The sequence below is a fragment of the Gopherus evgoodei genome, chromosome 1 (genome assembly GCF_007399415.2).
Source record: "Gopherus evgoodei ecotype Sinaloan lineage chromosome 1, rGopEvg1_v1.p, whole genome shotgun sequence".
NCBI lineage: Eukaryota > Metazoa > Chordata > Testudines > Testudinidae > Gopherus > Gopherus evgoodei.
This window is the reverse complement of record NC_044322.1, coordinates 343,655,857-343,676,244: the sequence shown is the minus strand read 5'-3', so window position 1 is coordinate 343,676,244 and position 20,388 is coordinate 343,655,857. Positions and strand designations below refer to the sequence as shown.

The 20,388-nt window shown below is 44.8% G+C and overlaps 1 protein-coding gene and 1 long non-coding RNA gene across 5 annotated transcripts; one reads left to right on the top strand and one right to left on the bottom strand.

Annotated features, from left to right (window-relative positions):
• Window positions 1-187: 187 nt before the first annotated feature.
• On the top strand, window positions 188-8,752 carry TMEM60 (transmembrane protein 60). Of its 4 annotated transcripts, none has more exons than XM_030557443.1 (2): window positions 188-439; window positions 8,100-8,752. In XM_030557443.1, the coding sequence occupies exon 2, from the start codon at window positions 8,149-8,151 to the stop codon at window positions 8,551-8,553; it is 405 nt and encodes a 134-aa protein (XP_030413303.1). In that variant the 5' UTR covers window positions 188-439; window positions 8,100-8,148; the 3' UTR covers window positions 8,554-8,752. The 4 variants fall into 4 exon arrangements, with proteins under 4 accessions (XP_030413303.1, XP_030413470.1, XP_030413390.1 ...); XM_030557610.1 differs by lacking the exon at window positions 188-439 and adding an exon at window positions 4,730-4,826; XM_030557530.1 differs by lacking the exon at window positions 188-439 and adding an exon at window positions 7,593-7,723.
• On the bottom strand, window positions 5,343-20,388 carry LOC115649144. The gene is made up of 3 exons (XR_003999774.1): window positions 19,168-20,388; window positions 13,926-14,120; window positions 5,343-7,244 (listed from the first exon to the last, which is right to left on the bottom strand). It is a non-coding gene; the product is annotated as an uncharacterized LOC115649144 (long non-coding RNA).

Below are 20,388 nucleotides of genomic sequence, written 5' to 3'. Positions count from 1 at the left end.
TTGGAAGAAGGGAAAACTTGGGCGGGCTGAGTGTGAATTGAGCTTCTCTTATGCCCAATGGCTATGGTGCGAAGGCAGGGCTCAGTTTGATGGGCATCTGGCCTACCTAACAGATGTGGTACATAGACGGTATCAACTTGATCGGCTTCTCTGCTGTCCAATGGGCGTGTGGCAGAGTCTGATTAATGCGTGATGGGCTAGCCAATGGGCGCGCTGTAGAGACGGTCTGAGCGTCTCTCGCGCTGGCTTTTCCCCAATAGGGAGGGCCCCTCCTCTGCAGCTTAGAGCCGTTTGCTGTTTGGGCCCCTCGCAACGCGTGTGGGGAGCGGGGGCTGCGACGTGATGAGCCGAGACTCTGCGAAGGGAGAGGGCAGGCTCTGGCCTCGGTCGCGGGGTGAGGCGGCAGCGGGTGCTGCGCAGGGCGGCCCGGGCCTGCCTGGTAGGTACAGGGAGAGGCGGGGCCTCTCGTCGCCTGGTCCCGGGTACGGGTTCCCAACCGGGGGCACGGGGCTAACTGCTGTTGCGGGGCCCAACCTGCTGTCCGTGCCTAGTACCGGCCCATCACAGGCCGAACAGGCCGCGGAGAGGGAGAGCGGGCGGGAGCTGGTGCATGGAGGGGGCCCCGCCCCCGAGCCTTTCAGAGTTGCCGGTTGGCTGAGGCGACCCGCTGCACGAGGATCAAGAGCAGAGGGGCGCGAGGGCAGCGCAGCTGGCAGGCAGCGCGAAGCCCCCCCTTGGACCCAGGGGAACTGCGAGTCCGGCCAGGGCAGAGGCGCCGTTTCAGATGGTGGGGGGGCGGCACAACTTTAACCATGTTTCCTGGGGCTACTTAGGCACTTGAAAAAACTAGTGTTTTTTGACAGGAGCCCTGTCTCTAATTCCTTTATAAAATACATTGAAATAAATACTAGACCCACTCAGCCCTAATAACAACGTGTTCGGACATCTTGTGGCAAATCACTTAAGGGACTGGTTAGGTTTAAAATGTTAACATATATTCTTACTTTATTACTAACTCTGCAGAGTGTGAGAGACCCTGTCAGTCGCCCCCTCCTCTGCGAGGAGAGCAGGGAACAGAGACATGTGGGTTCTATAGAAGAACATCAGTGACGATATTGGGTCAGACCAAAGGTCCATCTAGCCCAGTATCCTGTCCTCTGACAGTGGCCAATGCCAGGTGCCCCAGGAGAATGAACAGAACAGGCACTGAGCAGCCCTCTAGTTGCCCTGTTGCTCTCTCCCAGCTTCTGGCAAACAGCAGGGGACATGCAGAACATGGTGTTGGATCCCTGGCTAGTAGCCATTGCTGGACCAACCCTCCATGAACTTAACTAGTTCTTATTGGAAGCATTATAGTTTTGGCCTTCACAGCATCCCCTAGCATGGAGTTCCACATGTTGTCTTTGAAGAAATACTTTTGTTTGTTTTAAATCTGTTGCCTATTAGTTTCATTTGGTGATTCCTAGCTCTTGTGTTATGAGGAGTAAATAACAATTCTTTATTATTCTGTTAGCTTTTTTTAATTGAGCAGGCGTCTTCAGAGAACCATCCACAATGACTCCAAGATTTGTTTATTGACGGGTTCAGCTAATTTAGACCCCATCATTTTATATATATAGTTGGGATTGTATTTTGCCAAGTTCATTACTTTGCATTTATCAGCATTGAATTCGTCTGGCATTGTGTTGCCCAGTCACCCAGTTTCTAACTCTTCACAGTCCGCTTTAGACTTAACTATCTTGAGTAATTTTGTACTATCTACACATTTTACCACCTCACTGTTTACCCCTTTTTCCAGATCATTTATGAATATGTTGAATAGGATGGTCCCATTACAGACCTTTGAGGGACACCAGTATTTACCTCTCTCCATCCTCACCTTTTATCTTACCCTTTGTTTCCTATCTTTTAACCAAAGTCCCTGGCAGTGCTTTTAGGATCATCTAACAATCCTTAATTTACTTTAATGATAAGCCTTTTGTTATCTTAATCACCCTGCCTCTGTTTATAAACAAACTCCCTGCCCCAAAGCCTGTGCTGCTGCAGCTTCAGAACTTATCACATTCAAACTGTTGCAGTTAGGAGCTCTGTCTGGGGCTACAGTGAGTAGACCTCCCCTAGGAAACTTGGGGCGGAGGGGCTATTCCCCTATTCCCTCCCCTATTCCCCCCACACACACACCCAATGGTGCCCCTGGGGCAGGAGTGGAGATTCACGCACTTCAGGGAACCTCAGTGACTCACAAGCACCTTCTGCTGTGAAGGAACCCTGCTGACACAGAGGACAGGAATATAGCTGCTGCCTGCTCCAAGTAATCCCTCTCAGTGGGAAACAGACCACGCAGTGCAGGGAGACCCTGAGGCATTCGTGATCTCAGAAGTCAGCTATGAATTCCAGAAACCTGCTTCTCCTAATTGGCCGGGCCTAACCGCAGGAAATGCTCCTCTAGACTCAGGGCTTGGCTACACTGGCACTTTACAGCACTGCAACTTTTGCGCTCAGGGGTGTGAAAAAACACCCCCCAAGCGCTGCAAGATACAGCGCTGTAAAGCCTCAGTGTAATCAGTGCCGCAGCGCTGGGAGCGCACTGCAAGCTACACCTGTAAGGGATGTGGTTTACATGCAGTGCTGGGAGAGCTCTCTCCCAGCGCTGTCACTCCGACCACACTCACGCTTTGAAATTTCAAGTGTAGCCATACCCTCAGGCTTAGTTGGCCTACATGTGATACTTACAGCGGCATACCTGTGTCACAGGGGCGTGGGGGAAAAAAACACCAACATAACCCTCACTCTTGATATATCCATCAGCAGAAGTATTTGTCCATCAACATAACCAACATCATTCAGGGAGGTGCTGTTCCTACCTTGACAGAAAAAAAACACTCCTATCAGTGTAGGCCAGTGGTTTTCAAACTTTTTTTCTGGCGACCCAGTTGATGAAAATTGTTGATGCCCATGACCCAGTGGAGCTGGGGATGAGGGGTTTGGGGTGTGGGAGGGGCTCAGGGCTGGGCCAGAGGGTTGGAGTGTGGGGGTGAGGGCTATGGGGTAGGGCTGGGAATGAGGGATTCAGGATGTGGGAGGGGGCTCTCGGCTGGGTCAGGTCTGGGGGTGCAGGTTCTCGGGTGGGGCCAGGGATGAGGGGTGCAGGAGGAGGCTCTGGGTTGGGAGGGCTCAGGGGTGAGGCAGGGGATTGCGGTGTGGGAGGGGCTTTGGGCTGGGGGTGCAGGCTCTGGGCTGGGGATGAGGGGCTTAGGGTGCAGGAAGCAGCTCCAGGTTTTGGGGGCGCTCATGCCTGGGGCACAGGCTAGCCTCCGGCAGCTCCTGGTCAGCAGCACAACCAGGGTATAGAGGCAGGCTTCCCGCCTGTCCTGGCACTGTGGACCACGCTGCACCCCTGGCTCCTAGGTGGAGGTGTGCAAGTGGCTCTGCATGGCTCACACCCACCACACAGTCCCTGGCCAGTGGGAGTGCGGAGCAGGTGCTCAGGATGGGGGCTGCGCATGGAGCCCTGTGCGGGACGCCCCAGCCTAAAAGCCAGTCCTGCTGCTGGCTGCTTCTGGGGCATAGCACGGTGTTGGAACAGGTAGGGACTAACCTGCCTTAGCCGGGCAGCACCGCCAATGGGAATTTTAATGGCCTGGTCCATGGTGCTGACCAAAGCCGCCGCGACCCAGTCCCTTCCATTCCATGACCCAATTCTGGGTTGCGACCCATGGTTTGAAAACCACTGGTATACGCTATGGCTACACTCCAATCTCCAGCGTATAGCCATGGAGTACGGGTTTATTGACTTAGGGCGTTATTCTGGATTAAACTAATTTGGAATATGGCATTTATGGGGGAGTAAGAGCATCCACTAAAACAGTTAATCTACTTTAAATTAACACCCTACTTTATCCAGATCAGTTTTCAGGGACAGACAAGCCTTAATATCCCAAAATAAAAGGGATGTCTCTTGCTGTTGGTGCCTTTAGGCCAGCAAAAGGAGGCTGAGAATATGAAGTGTCCCAAATAATGAGGCAACTGACAATAACTTGTTCCCCAAGAGCAGAGAATAACAATTGTACACCATATGCCAAAAACACAACAGAAGATAATATTTCTTTCCATTTGGATAATTAGTTGGAGCTAGTGAATGTCAGTTTTCTTTCCCTAAAAAATGTAAATGTTCATTTTTAACTCGAGAAATAAAATGCTTTAGTCTAGTAAGATAGATTTGTGACTAAAGCCATTCAATAAGGTAAAATGACCATGGATTAGTTGAAGAAAATTGGTCAGGACAATCATTCTTAACATTCAGTGCTACAGGAATGAGGTTGTTCCTTGCACTGGAACATTGTTTTAGGATATCCTTATCCTTATCCTTTTAAAGGTGAGTAGAACAGTTTTTTTAAAAATTGAGTCCAAATCATTAATATACTATTACCAAAACATTAACCTTTTCCTACCTGCCAAGCTCTACGGTCAGGTTCTGCCCTTGTTTCGTGCATCAATATTTCCACTAAAATAAATGTGAGTTGCACGTGCACACATCCTCCAAGAACAAAATTTTGACTTTTAAAAGAGCAGACAAGATTTTCTGCATTCCTTGGACCATATCATGCTCCCTACATCCCAATGTGGAGAGGAGCCTCCATGCTTGGTTTTCAACTCCCCATTCAGTGTGTGTTGCCTTTTTCTGTGGCACATTCCCTGTAAGAGGGCATTTCCTCGTAGCACAGTTCCATTGGAGCCATCCTGCCTGAGTGCTGGGGACCAGTGGTGGTGCAGGGACAGAGGCTTCTGCAAGATCTCCTGGGATCTGACAAATTTGTCTCGCTGAGGTAAAGGATCGACCCCAAACCCCCCTTTACAGGATACAATGAGGAAACCTCTAAGGAATTCTAGTAGAGATTTCCATACAAAAGCCCCCCTTCCATAATTTAACATGTTTTGAGTAGGGGGAAAGGAGGAGAGATGGATGATGTAATCTCTTGTTATTAGGTCACCATTTTTATGGAAGGAAGCTGTCCATTTGGTATATGTAAGTGTTTTGGCTATACATGTCTCGTTAAGTATTCCTTCTCTTAAGAACATATTTAAACTACTGGTTTTTATTCACATTTTTACATCTAATTTTTCTCAACTGGGGGAAATTTAGCCCCTTTGAAGCACCAAATATATACATTATTAGTTGGGACTGTCCTTATTGTTTGTATTGAATATAATCCGGTCAAGATCATTGGTCAATGGGCAACTTCCAGTCCAGTGATTAACTCATCTTTATCCATCACAGTGTGGTCCAAAATAGATCTTGTGTTGGGTGCAATATCTTTTTGTGTTAAAAAATAAGTCATAAGTTTATAAATTCCAATGTTTTACTACCAGCTGCATAAAACCTCTGTTTCATGAATCTCAAATTGAAGTCCTCCATAACAACCATTTTTTCCCCCATACATTAAACAGGTACAAAAGGAGTAACTTAGAGGGCAGTTTAAGAACAGCCTGTTTCGATTTGGTGGTCTATAACAGGTCTCCCCAGTAGTTAGCACAGTGATCTATATGCAGTCAAGATCCTATAGTTTTGCATTTATCATAACTCTGAAACAGGTAATGGTGTCACTGTCCTTCCTAAGCAAGTTATAACCAATGATATTTGACATTGCAGACCTATGACTTGTCCTACCCGTTTCATTAAGGTCAATATCAATTTTCTATTCATTGAGAATGTTCAGTTCCTCTTGCTTGCTACTTGTAGTTCTAGCATGGTTAAACAATTTCTTCTCTTCACATGCTTTCCCACATCTGTTCAGTGTGTTTGGAACATGTTGAATTTGAGTTCTTACCACATTTGCCTCCTCCACTCTCACCTTTCTTTGTTAGGTTAATGCTTTCCAGGCTGCTTCTGCTAGTCTCCAGCTGAGAAATTTAGCCCCCATTACTCCCAGCCTGAGAGATGCAGGCCATCTCATTCGTAGTGCTCCTTCTCGCACTGGAATGTGGCCTACTGCTCCTCAAAATATCCACTAGTAGTGCAGCCAGCAATTCATCTCCTTCAGCCTTCTATTCATGGGACCAGAAGGATCTATGAGAATAACATTTGGTCTTATCTTCTTCAGCTTCTTTTCAAAATCTAAGTCTCTTGTAATCTGTATAGTTCCATGTGATGCGAAGTCATTGGTTCTAATGTTTCATCAGCAGTGGAGACTTGCCAATTTACTTCATAATCCTGTCCAATCATGTAATTACATGTCAAATATTTGCTCCAGGGAGACAACACACCATCCTGTTATCCTTCTGTCCCTTGCTGAGTTCTCTTTCCGCTCTTCTTAATATGGAATCACTACTGACAATTGTTTGTTTGCATTTTCAGGATGATTGAATAACCTGTCACAAGGCAAACAGCTACCAAACTGCAAGGATGCCCATCAGCTATGTCCCTTATAGCTTCCTGTTCCATTCCTCCAGAAAGAGAGTTCCTCCATAGTTGACTTACTGGTTATCTGATAACTATTTGATAATTCTAGCCAGGCTGAATGCCTCCTAGCTCTGTGTCACAAGTGATCAGTTTGTTTCTTCGGTTCCTGGTCTTTCTAGGTACCTTAGTGCCAATCCTTCCCCTAGTGGTGTCTGTGGCAACAATTGCTGAATCTGGTTATCCAAGTAGTAGTTGCCTTCTTGGATTATGTGCATTTATGAAACTACCATTTCCAGACCACATCTCCTTGATAATACCCCCACCAGCCAAGCAGCATTCTTGTTTTATCCCTTGACAGCAGCTTTTGTTGTTTCTCTTTCTATGGGAATTTGGAATCAGAGCATGTGGGAGAAGTACATTCAGTAAACAATGGGTCTCTGCACTTGAGTAGATAGGAATATCTTTTTCTGTCTCCTGGGCAAAGCTCCTTGCTTCTTAAAGATTAAATCAGAAGGAAGTTGTACAAATCTGAATATGTGCTGTTAGGCAACTGAGGTCCTCTTTGGAAAAATATCTATAGGGTTTGACTTTCTGAAATCACCACCTGATAGAGAGTGGAAGAGAAATAGTGGAAGCAGAAAAATCTGTGTAACCATGGATCTAAAATACATTTCTGAGGATGTGGGTAGGAGGTGTTTGGTATTTTTGAAATCACTGGTCTGTCTTTCCTGCTTTGAAATTTTCTCTCTAATATTGTAGAAGCAGGTCATATATAGGGCTGTATGCAGGAGCCCTCAGATCTCCAGCTCTTGTGACACCAAGCTAAAATCATGAGCAACTAGAGCTGTGAATAGAAAACAAAATAAACTTAGATTGTAATTGGAGCCTGTGCATACACACCATATCCAGTTCAGTGGGGCATTGGTCCCTGACTGCCCTCTAAGCACTAGTGTAATACAACTCATGTCAGAGCCAACATTAACTTTGCAAAAGGCTGGGTGCCTGTTGGCTAAGTTATCACAAAAATTGTCCTTTAATCTTTATTAAGTTTCCCTTAGATCATTCAGTCTGAGCCACAGTTTGCATGACATTTCAATGAGTGTCTTTGCTATTTACAAGAGCAGCATCCATTTTAGAGAAATTTGCACACTGTGCTTTGGCAGTGACTAAGTAACATAACACTTCCATGTATGTCATAGTCCTGGAAAAAGTGATAATGCATTCAGCCTTGTACAAACCAACAAATACAGTTTCTGCTTTGGAGACCACAATCTAGAGAGATTCACAAAGATGACAGACTGCACAGAGAAGTCCAAAGTTAAGGTTAATTTAGGATTAAGGCTTCTATAGTTTAACTGTAAATTGCTGTATTTGCTCTGCAGAATATGTTTTGTTAGGGACATGAGAGGATGGGGGCTTGGCTAATTGGCTTACAAAAGCATTCAGGGTTATGAGTGACAAATTCATTTGGGAAGAGGACCAGAATTAAAATGCTCAGTGTTAAAACTTGTATCATTGGAAGAACAGAGTCATAAAAGGGAAATGAGAAATATGGTCTATCTAGGTAAGGTGGGATTGTGGTGGGTTCTGAAAGCAAGAACAAAAAGTGAAACTTTTGCATGTGAAACTTTAAGATATATTCCATACGTTCTGGATATGCCATTTGACTTTTTTTTTTTTTTTTTTCCCCTTGTCTTAGGTTGTTGCTGAGAGTTGGGGGAAAATAACTCCCTATCAAAGCTGTTTAAATGAGAATGTCCCTGGCGCAGAGAGTGCTGCTCACATGGCTTTTCACATTACTCTTCCTGATCATGTTGGTGTTAAAATTGGATGAGAAAGCACCATGGAACTGGTTTCTTATCTTTATTCCAGTTTGGATATTTGATACTATCCTGCTCGTTATGCTAATTGTAAAAATGGCTGGGCGATGCAAGTCTGGTTATGACCCTCGCAATGGTTCTCAAAATATAAAGAAAAAAGCCTGGTACCTCATCGCAATGCTGCTTAAATTAGCTTTCTGTCTTGCCCTCTGCGCTAAACTGCAACAATTTACTGAAATGAAACTAGTGTATATCTTTATCCCCTTATGGGCCTTACTCGTGGGGGGAATGATTGAACTTGGATATAACATCTTCTATGTACGAAGAGACTAAGTTGTAACAACTTTTTCAAGTTGACCAGTATCAAATTACTGGATCATCCTATCTTGTGTGCAGTTTAAGCTTGTACCAGCAACTACAAATGTCATTCTGAAAATTTTATTTAAGACAGGCTGGTATTAAAGTGGATTTGTTCAGTTCTTATTTTAGAACTGTCACAAATATCCTCATGTAAATAAAATGTTTGACTTCAGCTGTGTTTCTAAATATGACTTAATTTGTTAAAACAGCTTCACGGCCTCAAAGCTACTAGACCTTCCATTCTAGAGTGCATCCTGTTTAAATTCTGGGAGGAGGATTTACTTTTCCATTACATATTGTACTATTAAGTTCCAGGGAGCTACTTACAATAGTTCTAATACAATTTTCTATAATGTACTAAATTTCCTTTTGAGCATTGATAACAGATGAAAGTAATTAAAGTGGGGCTAATAGCCCTGCCTATTACAATTGCCTGACACTTCACATAAGATGCTGTTTTTCTGTAACTTACAACCATGCCAGACTAACAATTCAGGCTAAAATTTTCCAGGGGGTTTCTGCCTCAGAATTATTTTTTTAGTTATTTTTGGCTAATATGGTTCAACTATTTCTTAGTCAGGTTCTCTTTGAAAAACTCTAGCACTCCTGGATTTTGAAGCAAGGAATTTGAAATGGGGGAGGGAGTCACTTTGTATCAGGGATGTGCCTTTTTCATTCTCTCTGACCATCTGTACAAATCTGGGCAAGTTATAAGCCTTTGGGCAAAAAAATGTTTACACATGTTCAGTAGAGGCATGAGCTAAGAATCTCAGAACATTCAGTTCCCTCTCAGACCTCTCACAGCTCCTAGTGCAGACTAGAGTGTTCATGCAGCATCCCCACAAAGCCCAGGGCAACAAGGGTCAAGTCAAATTCCAAGTAATAGCTGCTCTGGGGCTAATGAGTGGAAATAAGACCGGGGAGCTTCTCTATGCTGACAATGACCTCCCTGTTGGCACCAGAGCAGCCTAGCGGAAGCTGTGTGATGCAAGTGGAGAGAGGAAAAGACCCAGACCTAAGAAATTGTGGAGTAGATTAGTAGAAAGAGCCTGGGGGTGGGAACTGGGCCTGTCCAGATAAGGAGACAAGGTCTGTAACCTAGCAGGTACCTAGTGGGCCTGGGGGAAGGTGACACATCAGAAAAGCTAGGGGAGATGAGGATGCTGAAATTAGTTGAGACAGCCAGGGAGGGAGACTGAGGGTGTGTCTACACTACGGGATTATTCCAATTTTACATAAAGCAGTTTTGTAAAACAGATTGTATAAAGTCGAGTGCACACGGCCACACTAAGCACATTAATTCGGTGGTGTGCGTCCATGGTCCGAGGCTAACGTCAATTTCTGGAGCTTTGCACTGTGGGTAGCTATCCCATAGTTCCCAGTCTCCCCTGCCCATTGGAATTCTGGGTTGAGACCCCACTGCATGATGGTGCAAAAACAGTGTCGCAGGTGATTCTGGGTAAATGTCACTCATTCCTTCCTCTGTGAAAGCAACGGCAGACAATCATTTTGCGCCCTTTTTCCCTAGATTGCCCTGGGAGATGCCATGGCACAGCAACCATGAAGCCCGTTCAGCTTTTTTTTACTGTCACTGTATGTCTACTGGATGTTGCTAACAGACATGGTACTGCAGCGCTACACAGCAGCATTCATTTGCCTTTGCAAGATAGAGACGGTTATCAGTCGTTCTGTACCATCTGCTGCTGTCATGGGTGCCCCTGTCTGAGGTCGGCCGGGGGCACAAAGACAAAAATAGAGTCAGTGCTGCCTAGAATATGGGGCAAGTGTATCAGAGAACCAGAGAGCACAGCTGCTTCGTGTCAGATCCCACAGAAATGATGAGCTACTTGCCATTCTAGGGGGTGCCCCTGCAACAGCCCCACCTGTTGCTTCCCTTCTCACCCAACCCTCCTGGGCTACCGTTGCAGTGTCCCCCCATTTGTGTGATGAAGTAATAAAGAATGCAGGAAAAAGAAACACTGACTTGTGAGATAAAATGAGGGGGAGGCAGCCTCCAGCTGCTATGATAGTCCAGGCAGGACACTAAATGGTGCAGGGGGGAGGCGCCCAGCATCCCACTGCTATGATAGTCCAGGCAGTACAGAATCTTTTCTTTACACAGGAAAGGGAGGGGGCTGATAGAGCTCAGCTCCCAGTTGCTATGATGAGGACGGTCACCAGCTGTTCTGTACCATCTACTGGGAATGACCAGGAGTCATTCCTATTTTTACCCAGGTGCCTCTGGCCAACCTCACTTGAGGCCAGCCAGGAGCACTCACAGGCTGATGAGGACAACAGATAGCAGTCATATTGTATCATCTGCCACCGGGGAGGGGAGAGGATACTGCTGTTCACTGCTGCAGCATCACGTCTACCACCAGCATGCAGTAGACATAGGATGACATATAAAAAAAGGTCAAGAAACGATTTTTTTTCCCTTTTCTTTCAAGGGGGAGGGGGAGGTAAATTAACGAGCTATACCCTGAACCACCCTGGACAATGTGTTTGACCCTACAGGCATTGGGAGCTCAGCCAAGAATGCAAATACTTTTGGGAGACTGCTTGGGATTGTGGGATAGCTGGAGTCCTCAGGACCCCCTCCCTCCCTCCATGAGCATCCATTTCATCCTTTGGCTTTCCGTTACACTTGTCACACAGCACTGTGCTTTGGACTCTGTATCATAGCCTGGAGATTTTTTTCAAATGCTTTGTCATTTCGTCTTCTGTAACAGAGCTCTGATAGAACAGATTTGTCTCCCCATATAGCGGTCAGATCCAGTATCTGCCGCACGGTCCATGCTGGAGCTCTTTTTGGATTTGGGACTGCATCGCCACCTGTGCTGATCAGAGCTCCATGCTGGGCAAATAGGAAATGAAATTCAAAAGTTCACGGGGCTTTTCCTGTCTACCTGGCCACTGCATCCAAGTTCAGATTGCTGTCCAGAGCGGTCACAAAGGTGCACTGTGGGATTCCGCCCGGAGGCCAATACCATCAATTTGCGGCCACACTAACCCTAATCCGATATGGTAATACCGATTTCAGCGTTACTTCTCTCGTCGGGGAGGAGTACAGAAACCAGTTTAAAGAGCCCTTTATATTGATGTAAAGGGCCTCGTTGTGTGGACGGGTGCAGCGTTAAATCGGTTTAATGCTGCTAAAATCAGTTTAAACGCATAGTGTAGACCAGGCCTGACTGGGAGCCAATGGGGATGGGACTGTGTGTCCCCAGGGGTTAAGGGAGGGTGTAGCTGGAGGCTATGAGAGGGAAGAAAGATCAGGGAGTGGGAGAGAGAATGGGGAATGGGCAAGGAGATGGATGAGAATCCTGAAGAGTGGAGAAGATGACCGACTAGGTTAGAAAACTGGGACAAAAGGCCAGTGGTGTGGTAGACACTGGACAGGTTAGGGGAGAGAGGCCAAAAAAAAAAATGAAGCTTAGGGGGAAATGGGTACTGTATTTTATGCCTAGTAGACAACACTCTGCTCCAGTACCTGGAATGGAATCCAAGATCCAAATCTCACCATTCTTTGTCAGCAAACATTTGAGACCACCATTGGTAAAATGTCCATCCTCTTCTAGATATGGTCTACCCATAGAATGATTTCCTACTACTGCTATCAGTTCCTTAGCTCTAAAAGCAGATGTTTCTGTGGTGGATGTAAAGATCTCAGTCCCTGATGCTGAGCCCTGTAGTTTTCACTATTATGCCTCAATAGGATTTGTTTTCTCAGTTTACTTTAACTATTTAGAAAATTACATGAAAAGGTACAAAGTCAAGCAGTCAAAAATTAGGAAGGGCTGGAATTAAGATTGCCTGTGAAACCTTATTTCAGCCCCTTTTTGCATGTGTATCAGGTCCAGTTGAGAAGATAAAACCACTAGGTTCCATGTGTTTTAAGCCTCTGGCATCTGAACCAGTGACTTTAGGCACAGCCCTGTCTTAGGACCACTCAACACACTCAGGTTTCTGATCTATCCAGAGAGCTGCAGCCATATGGCCTGTTACACCCTCCCAGGAAACAGGGCTAAGGCCCCAAACTCCCCTTGACAACTCCACCTGAAGTTGTGAGCTTTCTCATTTACCTCTTCAAAAGGGCAGATGACAGCTGTAGCATATAAGAGCATTTCTATACTACAAACTTTGGTTAAGGCAAGCTACATGGGCATATAGCCATTGAAATTTATATCATTTGGGCATACTTAGTTGCTTGTATCAGCACTGTGCTTTCCAGGAGCACTTAGTGTTGATATAACAGGTGGTGCACCATGGGTAGGTATTCCAGTGTGCCATGTATCGCTGTCCAGTGAATGCCTTCTTTTCAGTTACATGTGCAATGTTTATGGGATAGTAATGACTCATCCAAGTATCTCCAGGAGCTAGGGTTCAGGTTCCCAGCATGCTGTCTCCATCCTATAATATTCCTATCCCATAATATTTTCAGCTTATTTTAAAAAAATCACACAAACTCATGCAGAATTTTTCAGTTTCTGCCACTCTGAAAGAAGCATGGAGTACCCAGAGCTTTCCACTATTCTCATGACTGTTGCAAATATATGCCATGATTCTCCAGTATCTGCAGACTCCAGGAAGTACCACAACAACCAGGGACATGACCATTTCTTTGACGGCAGTTTGCTGAGGGACATACAGAAAACATTTCAAGGTTGTTTGGTGGCATTCATGGAGCAGCTGCAGACAGGAGTGCTGCATCTGGGCCTGGAAACAAGCACTGACTGGTGGGATCGTAATGCAGGTTAAGGACAATGAGCAGTGACTGCAGAATTTTGGATGCAAAAGGCCACATTCCTAGAGCTGTGTGCCAAGCTCGCTCCAGCACAGAGACACCAGCATGAGAGCAGCATTGACAGTGGAGAAGTGAGTGGGAAATGCACTCTGGAAGCCTGCAACACCGGATTGCTACCAGTCTGTGGGAAATCATATTGGAGTTGGAAAATCCACAAGTTTATGCTGATTTGTATACCAAATGCAGCTACCTTTGCAAAAGGGGTCTCAGGAGCAGGTCCCTTTGTCAGACCCAAAATTAAAAACACAGTGGCTAGTTCCACTGCCTGGATATGTTCTCAGAATATGTCCTATGGTAGGCAAGCTAGAATTCTTCTAGAATCTATGGGGAACCTTATAAAGGTATTGAAACCTTTAGTATACTCTTTTACAGAGATCTGAACAGAGAGCAAGTGACCCAATATGGGAGTGCTTCCAAAATTAGCTGGTGCAATATTCAGATCTGTAAAGTCCACAACTGCTACTAATTTCAAGCCTAGTGCCAAGATATTCTCAGAGCTGGGAAAAGCAGATCTCTTGCCATTCTGCTGCAATCTCACCTTTAAAGTGACTCCAGTTCAGGCACAAGAACATCTTTGGAATCTCACATATCTTCTTTGGCAGTTCCAGAGGGTAAATCTTACCAAGTTTTTCCTCTGTATGGGTACTTTAGGATTTTGAACCTAGACTGACAGGTTCTTTGTCTTCAACTCTCTGTCTTAATAGATGTACATGGCTCCACAATTCAGGTATTTCTATAAAATATCAAGTCAATAGATAAACTTACAAAGGTAGGTGATCTTTAGTTTTAAAACTGATGAGGTCTTGGAGAAACTGAAGGCCACCAGATCTCCAGTTGAGTCAGTCAGTTCCTCACAAAATTCTTTCAGAAGTCAGCAGGTATTTCAGTAGAAATCTTCTGTACCTGTCTATGTACAGAGACCCAGAGAGTCTAGGAAAAAATTTTGCCGTATCAAAAAAGGCAGTTTGTGCTTCCCTAGCCTCTGCTGCCTCAGCAGCAGATGCTGCAACTTCCAACATTCTCAGACTTGCTGCTTAGAGAATCACAAACCAATTGTAAGATTTAAATCTTCACTTTCTTTTCCTCCTCCTTTTTGGAGACAATTTGTCCCCAATTGTTTCAGGTATGAAAAGCTATTTGGTCAAGCTATTTCTGTACTAGAAATCAAACAGAACAGACACTTCAAGATCATAGCAAAATCCAGTCCTTCCTCACCCCCAAGGGGTCTTTTCATGAAAAACTGATGGAAAAAGTAGTCTTGACCTTACTGAAAATTGAAATCTGGAGACAGAAGTAGTACAAGAGCCTTGGAGGGGAGAAAGACTGGTTTTATTCCTAGCAGCGTCTTATTTCTAATAGAAACTGTCTTACACGTTCTACTGCATCTCTGCAAATTGAAAAAATGCCAATGCAAAAATTCTGCTCTTTGGAGAAACCATGCACAATATCTCCTTTCAGCTTTTAGGACTGGTTTGCCCCAGCTTCTTGAGAGGGCTACTTCCATAGTGTTGTAAGGACAAGACAAAGTTCCTCCAGTTCATAGTAGACAAACACCCCTGCAAATCTGGCAAACCTCATAATATTCATTAAATGCTCAAATGTTCTCTGACTCATCTGCATCACCCAAATCTGCAAGTGTAGCCAGATCTGGATGAATGGCTCACAACAGATTCCCACCATGGCTTCCACCTGGTGCCAAGAGGGGAAAAAGACTGGTCAGGAGAAAAATCTTACATGAAGCAGTCTGATGGATTCCAATAGGTTGTAGTTAGAGTTCATATTCCTGGTGGAATTCTGCACCACTGCACAATCCAGAATTTTGCAGAAAGTAATGTGCACGCAGAATTTCCTTTCCTCCACAGAAATTGGCTGCAATGCTGCTGGGGGCTGCTGGACCCAGCAGAGCCCAGCTTGCACATAGAAGACACTGTCAGGGGGGAGTGAGAGGGACTCAGGGTATGGCTACACTTGAAACTTCAAAGCGCCACGCTCCCAGTGCTGCAGCACTGTTTACACTGGCGCTTTACAGCGCTGTATCTTGCAGTGCTCAGGGGGGTGTTTTTTTCACACCCCTGAGAAAGAAAGTTGCAGCGCTGTAAAGCGCCAGTGTAGCCAAGGCCTTAGAGAGTTCCTGACAGCTGCAATTCCCTGCATACCCTGAGGGAAGGAGACAACAGTGTGCAAGAAACTCCATACAAGTCTGGGACCTAGCATCGGGCTGTTTCTTCCTCTGGATCCCTGAGCTCTGAGGGGTAGGGGGAGGTGTCTGGTTTTGGGGGGGTGCACAGCTGGGCTCTGAGGGAGCCTATGGCTGGGTTTTCGTGGGGAAGGGGTGTGGTATCGGCAATGAAGTGTGTGGCTGCGCTCTGCAGGGTGTATGTGTGGGTATCTGGCCAGGGGGCCTCCGCGGCTAGGCTCTGTGGGGAAGGAGTGTGGTTATTTGGGCTGGGGGGCCCTGCAGCTATGCTCCAGGAGGGGGAGTGGGTAGGTATCTGGGCTTGCAGGGGCCTTGCAGCTGGGCGCAGGAGGGGGAGGCGGCAGAGAAACAGGAACTGGCTTGCCATAGGGGTTTCTTTAACTTTCTACTCCCAGGGAAATTATTTTTGTGTGTCTAACAATACAGACATATTTGTAACAGGTATTTTGAAATAAACTACCAAAATGATTGAAACTGGCGTGATTATGTAGTGTTATTATGATAAATAAAATTTGCAGAATTTTAAAATATTATGCGCATAATTTTTTAATTTTGTGGTGCAGAATTCCCCCAGGGGAATTCAGCACAACAGATGACAGTTCTTTGTCCTCCAATGTCTCTTCCACCAGAGCCTTTGAAGGCTCCTGGTGCTTTAGGCAAGATGGACTATGTGGGCACCTCAGTGCAGATAACCAATGTAACCATCCCAAATCTGAGGAAGCTCTTTCTGGGATCCTAGGAAACTAGGTACATTTGGTGAGACTCTTGTCAGAGGTCTATCACCATGCAGTCTCTTGGAACCACTAGCACTTAAGAGGTTCTTCCCTTGTTTTTGTCTGCAAAACTTTAGATTCCCGGTTTGTGTGCTTCCTAAGGGGATATTTTAACAAGAGGATGACCCCTTTCAGTCTGGTATTTCATATCAGGCTTAAGCACTGAGGGAGCCTTAGCAGTCATGCTACTTGTGCTTGGAGACGCCGTTCCACATCTCCCATTTTCATGTGCTACTTGATCCTCTTGAGCAGAGGATGCTGTTGTCCTTTTGGGACCCTTTTGGCGAAAGCCTCAGGGGAATTGATGTTACAAGGATACCATTCCCCAAGACATAAAATCCACTTTTCATGTCTATTTGAAGCACAGAACATTGCAGGGAATGGGAAATACCTTAAAGCATTTTTAGATGGATCCATCATCTTGAGAGACTTGAAACTACCACGTATTCAATTAAAGTAAAAAACTAAAATAAAACCAAGACCTTTCAGCCTAAACTCTAAATTCCAACTCTTCTTTTTTCTCCTCTATGCTGCTGCCATCTACTGTCTGTCCAACTCCTCCATGTCAGCTTTTCTCTCTGATTTTGACTCCTGACTTCTTCTGTTCCTCTCCTCACTGTGACATTCTATACCTTGGGGGAGCACCCTGTAATCCCCATACTCCTCATTTATATATAATTGTGATCCTGCATATAAAGCATGCCATGTAAGGTATCGGGAAAAGTTATGATCTGCTGAAATAACTGTTCTATCTAAATATGTACATCATTAATGCATATGAAGTTATGCAACTGTGTTGTACGGTTGTCACTAAAAATATGCTGTGGGTTTGGGAAACGCCCAGATCGTAGCTCTCCAGAGACAATGATAAGGGAGATAACCAGTGCCTGGGTGAGTGCTGAACACCAGACTTCACCAGTCATTGTCCAGCAGAGGAGTTACAATTCAATGACTCACCTGCATTAAGCCACACCAGGGGAATTGCTCAACCTTGCCTGGGGACTCAGCAATGCCTCAGACTGCGCCACTTCCCGCAGCCCCCATTGGCCTGGAACAGCGAATCGCGGCCAGTGGGAGCTGCGATAGGCCAAACCTGCGGACGCTGCAGGTAAATAAACCATCCCAGACTGCCAGCAGATTTCCCTGATGGGCCACGTGCCAAAGGTTCCTGATCCCTGCTCTAGAACCTCACATCCAAACTTTGTCTGGAGTTATGCAGATTATTTCTGTGTAACATCTCTAAGATATGACCTTTTCTGTCCATCCACTCAGCTAAAACTCTCATCCAAGCTCTCATCTCACTTTGATTAGTCTTCTGTCTGGCCTTGCACATATCCATTCAGATTGCAGAGATCATTTTCCTAGCTCACCACTTTGACTATGTCACCTTCCTCTCTTTGAATCCCTTCACTGACTTCCCATTCTCTATCTGATCAAACATAAGCTGCTTCATTTTCAAGGTTCTGCACAGTCAGTCCCTACTCTACCTATCCTATTCTCTATCAAGACCCTGGTACTTGCCTCTGATCAGCCTTCCCTGCCCACTTACTAAATTTTCAAACACCTTCATGCTTTCTCCCATGCTGCCCCACATGCTTGGGAGGCGCTCCCCATAAACATCCATAAAGCTATCTCATCCACCTTCAGGTCCCTCCTCAAAACTCTCCTCTGCCATGTCTACATAAAACTTCACAGTGGTTAGGCTGCTGGTGTGCAGAGACCGCTGCCTACACCAGTGGTCCCCAACCTTTTCTGGTGGTGGGTGCCAGACGACAAGCCACCAATGACTGTGGCCGGTGGACAAGCATCCGCTGAAATTCCGCCAAGAAGCAGCAATGTCAAGAGGCATCCCACCAAAATGCCACCAAATTAGCATCATCAAGCGACTTCGCTGCCGAAATGCCGCTGAAAATCGGCATTTCAGTGGCGGTATTTTGGTGGATGCTTGTCCGCCAGCCAGTACGCGGGACCACTGCCCTACCAATATTTACCAATGTTTACCAATATTATCTGATTACTTGCATTCCCCCATCTGCCTGTATCCATCACTTGCCTCATTTTACTTAAGATTTTTGTTCTTTGTCTGTACCATACCTAGCACAATGAGGTACCCCATGGCTAGGGTTCCTAGGCACCATGGTAATACAAATAATAATAATAATAATAATAATAATATAAGCTAACAATGTAAACCACTTTTACAATTATTTACAAGTATATTTGATTATCACAGAAGAGGAGAGGTTAGTTCTGTGACTGCTCAAACTGGTGGAAAGAGAGAAGAGAGAACAGAAGTCAGTTTGTAGAAGGTAGTGTTTAAGGGAATTGCATGCACTGCCTTACTCCCAACTAAGGCTCAACAAGATTATGTGGCTTAAACTTTCATCTACAGAACTGTTTTCTAAATGTAACTCTGAACCTGTTCAGAAAATGGAGGGAAATTAGCCCCAGAATTTTCAAATGGAGTTGTTGGGTTTTTTTAAAGCGTATGGAATAAACATAAACATAAACATAATTTTAGTGCAACTTTTTTTACACTAATATCTCAGGTGGTTATACATATTTTTCTCAACATTTCCAAAAATTACCATTGGGGTTCAAAGCATGAGAAACTTCAGTTCAAAGTTAGAATTAGCATATGAAAATAAGGATTTATGATTATATTCCCAAGTTTAACTGCTATCAGGCAACCCTTTTAATAATCACTGCATTTGAGTCCAAGGGAAAGCAATAATTTTCCAGTTAGAAAACACTGTCAGTTTTAGAGTTGCTGAAAATAAGCTAATAGTTACATTATGAAAACATTTTACCTTCTGAGATAATCTCAGACTGGAGCCCCCTCATTCCCAAGTACCATCATAATAGATTGGAGGAAATCAAATCATCCAAATGGCTACTGCACATCTTGTCACATCATGGCCATCAGCTTGGTTGTCTTGAGACTAAGGGTACATCTATGCAGGAAAATGAACAAAAACAAAACACTGCAGCAAGGCTCAGAGCCCACGTCAACTGACTTGAAATCATGGGGCTTGTGCTACAGAGCTAAAAATAGCAGTGTATATGCTTGGGCTGGAGCCTGGACTCTGAGACCCTTCCTCCTTGCCAGGACTCAAGAGCCTAGGTTCCAGCCTGAGCCCAAACGTCTGCACCACGAGTTTTAGCCCCATAGAGCCTGGGCCAGCTGACTCAGGCTTGCACTAAGATTCACTATCAGGAGAGTTTTTTTGCTGTGTAAACGTACCCAGAGGTGGAAATCACACAGCTAAGTTTTACAGTTGAACTACACACAAAATGTGTGTTCTCTTCATGGCATCTTTGTGATGTAGGACATTTTTAAAAACTGAGCCCATCTTATGTTTGGCCACTTTAGGATTATCCAGGCTTGAACTTCCAATTTTGCTGGAGAAGAATAATGACAATATCAGAAACCTGACCTACATCTTTCCAAGTCTCAGGCAGTGTAAGCAGCTATCACTATGTGACCATTAGAATAATCACAACACAAATTATCTAAGTCAACACCCCGCTTAGTTCATGGCTCAGAAAGCTGCAGCTCAGTGTTCAGACTATTGTGATGTCACTGTCCACCTCCAGCAAAAACAGAAGTCAAGTGCAGATCATCTTAAATTTAAAGAAGTATGTTGTGTAGGGTGAGGCACTTGAGACAGTGTCATAAAAGAGCAAGAAACACATTTTTTAAATGCAGGAAGGAAATGAGTGCTACAGCATAACTAAATATAAAAATGAACAATGCATTTTATAAAGAAACGGTTATTACAGGATGTATATTAGTCTTAACATAACACTTCTTGGGTGATGGAAGCACTCAGCTGTATGTTATTACAACACAGTCACGTATTTTATAAGCATTATTGCTTAAGGACATGACTTTAGGAATCTTGACCCAAATATTCTTGTCAGTGTCTAATGCCAAAGTCTAAAGCTAACCTATATATTTCATTTCTTAGGATTCACCACATAATTTCAGGGCAGATTCCTCAGCTAGTAAAAGTCACTCCACTTTGTCA

Excerpts from the sequence above, each read along its gene's own strand:
- TMEM60 (XM_030557443.1), top strand. The coding sequence starts at position 8,149 with ATGAGAATGTCCCTGGCGCAGAGAGTGCTGCTCACATGGCTTTTCACA.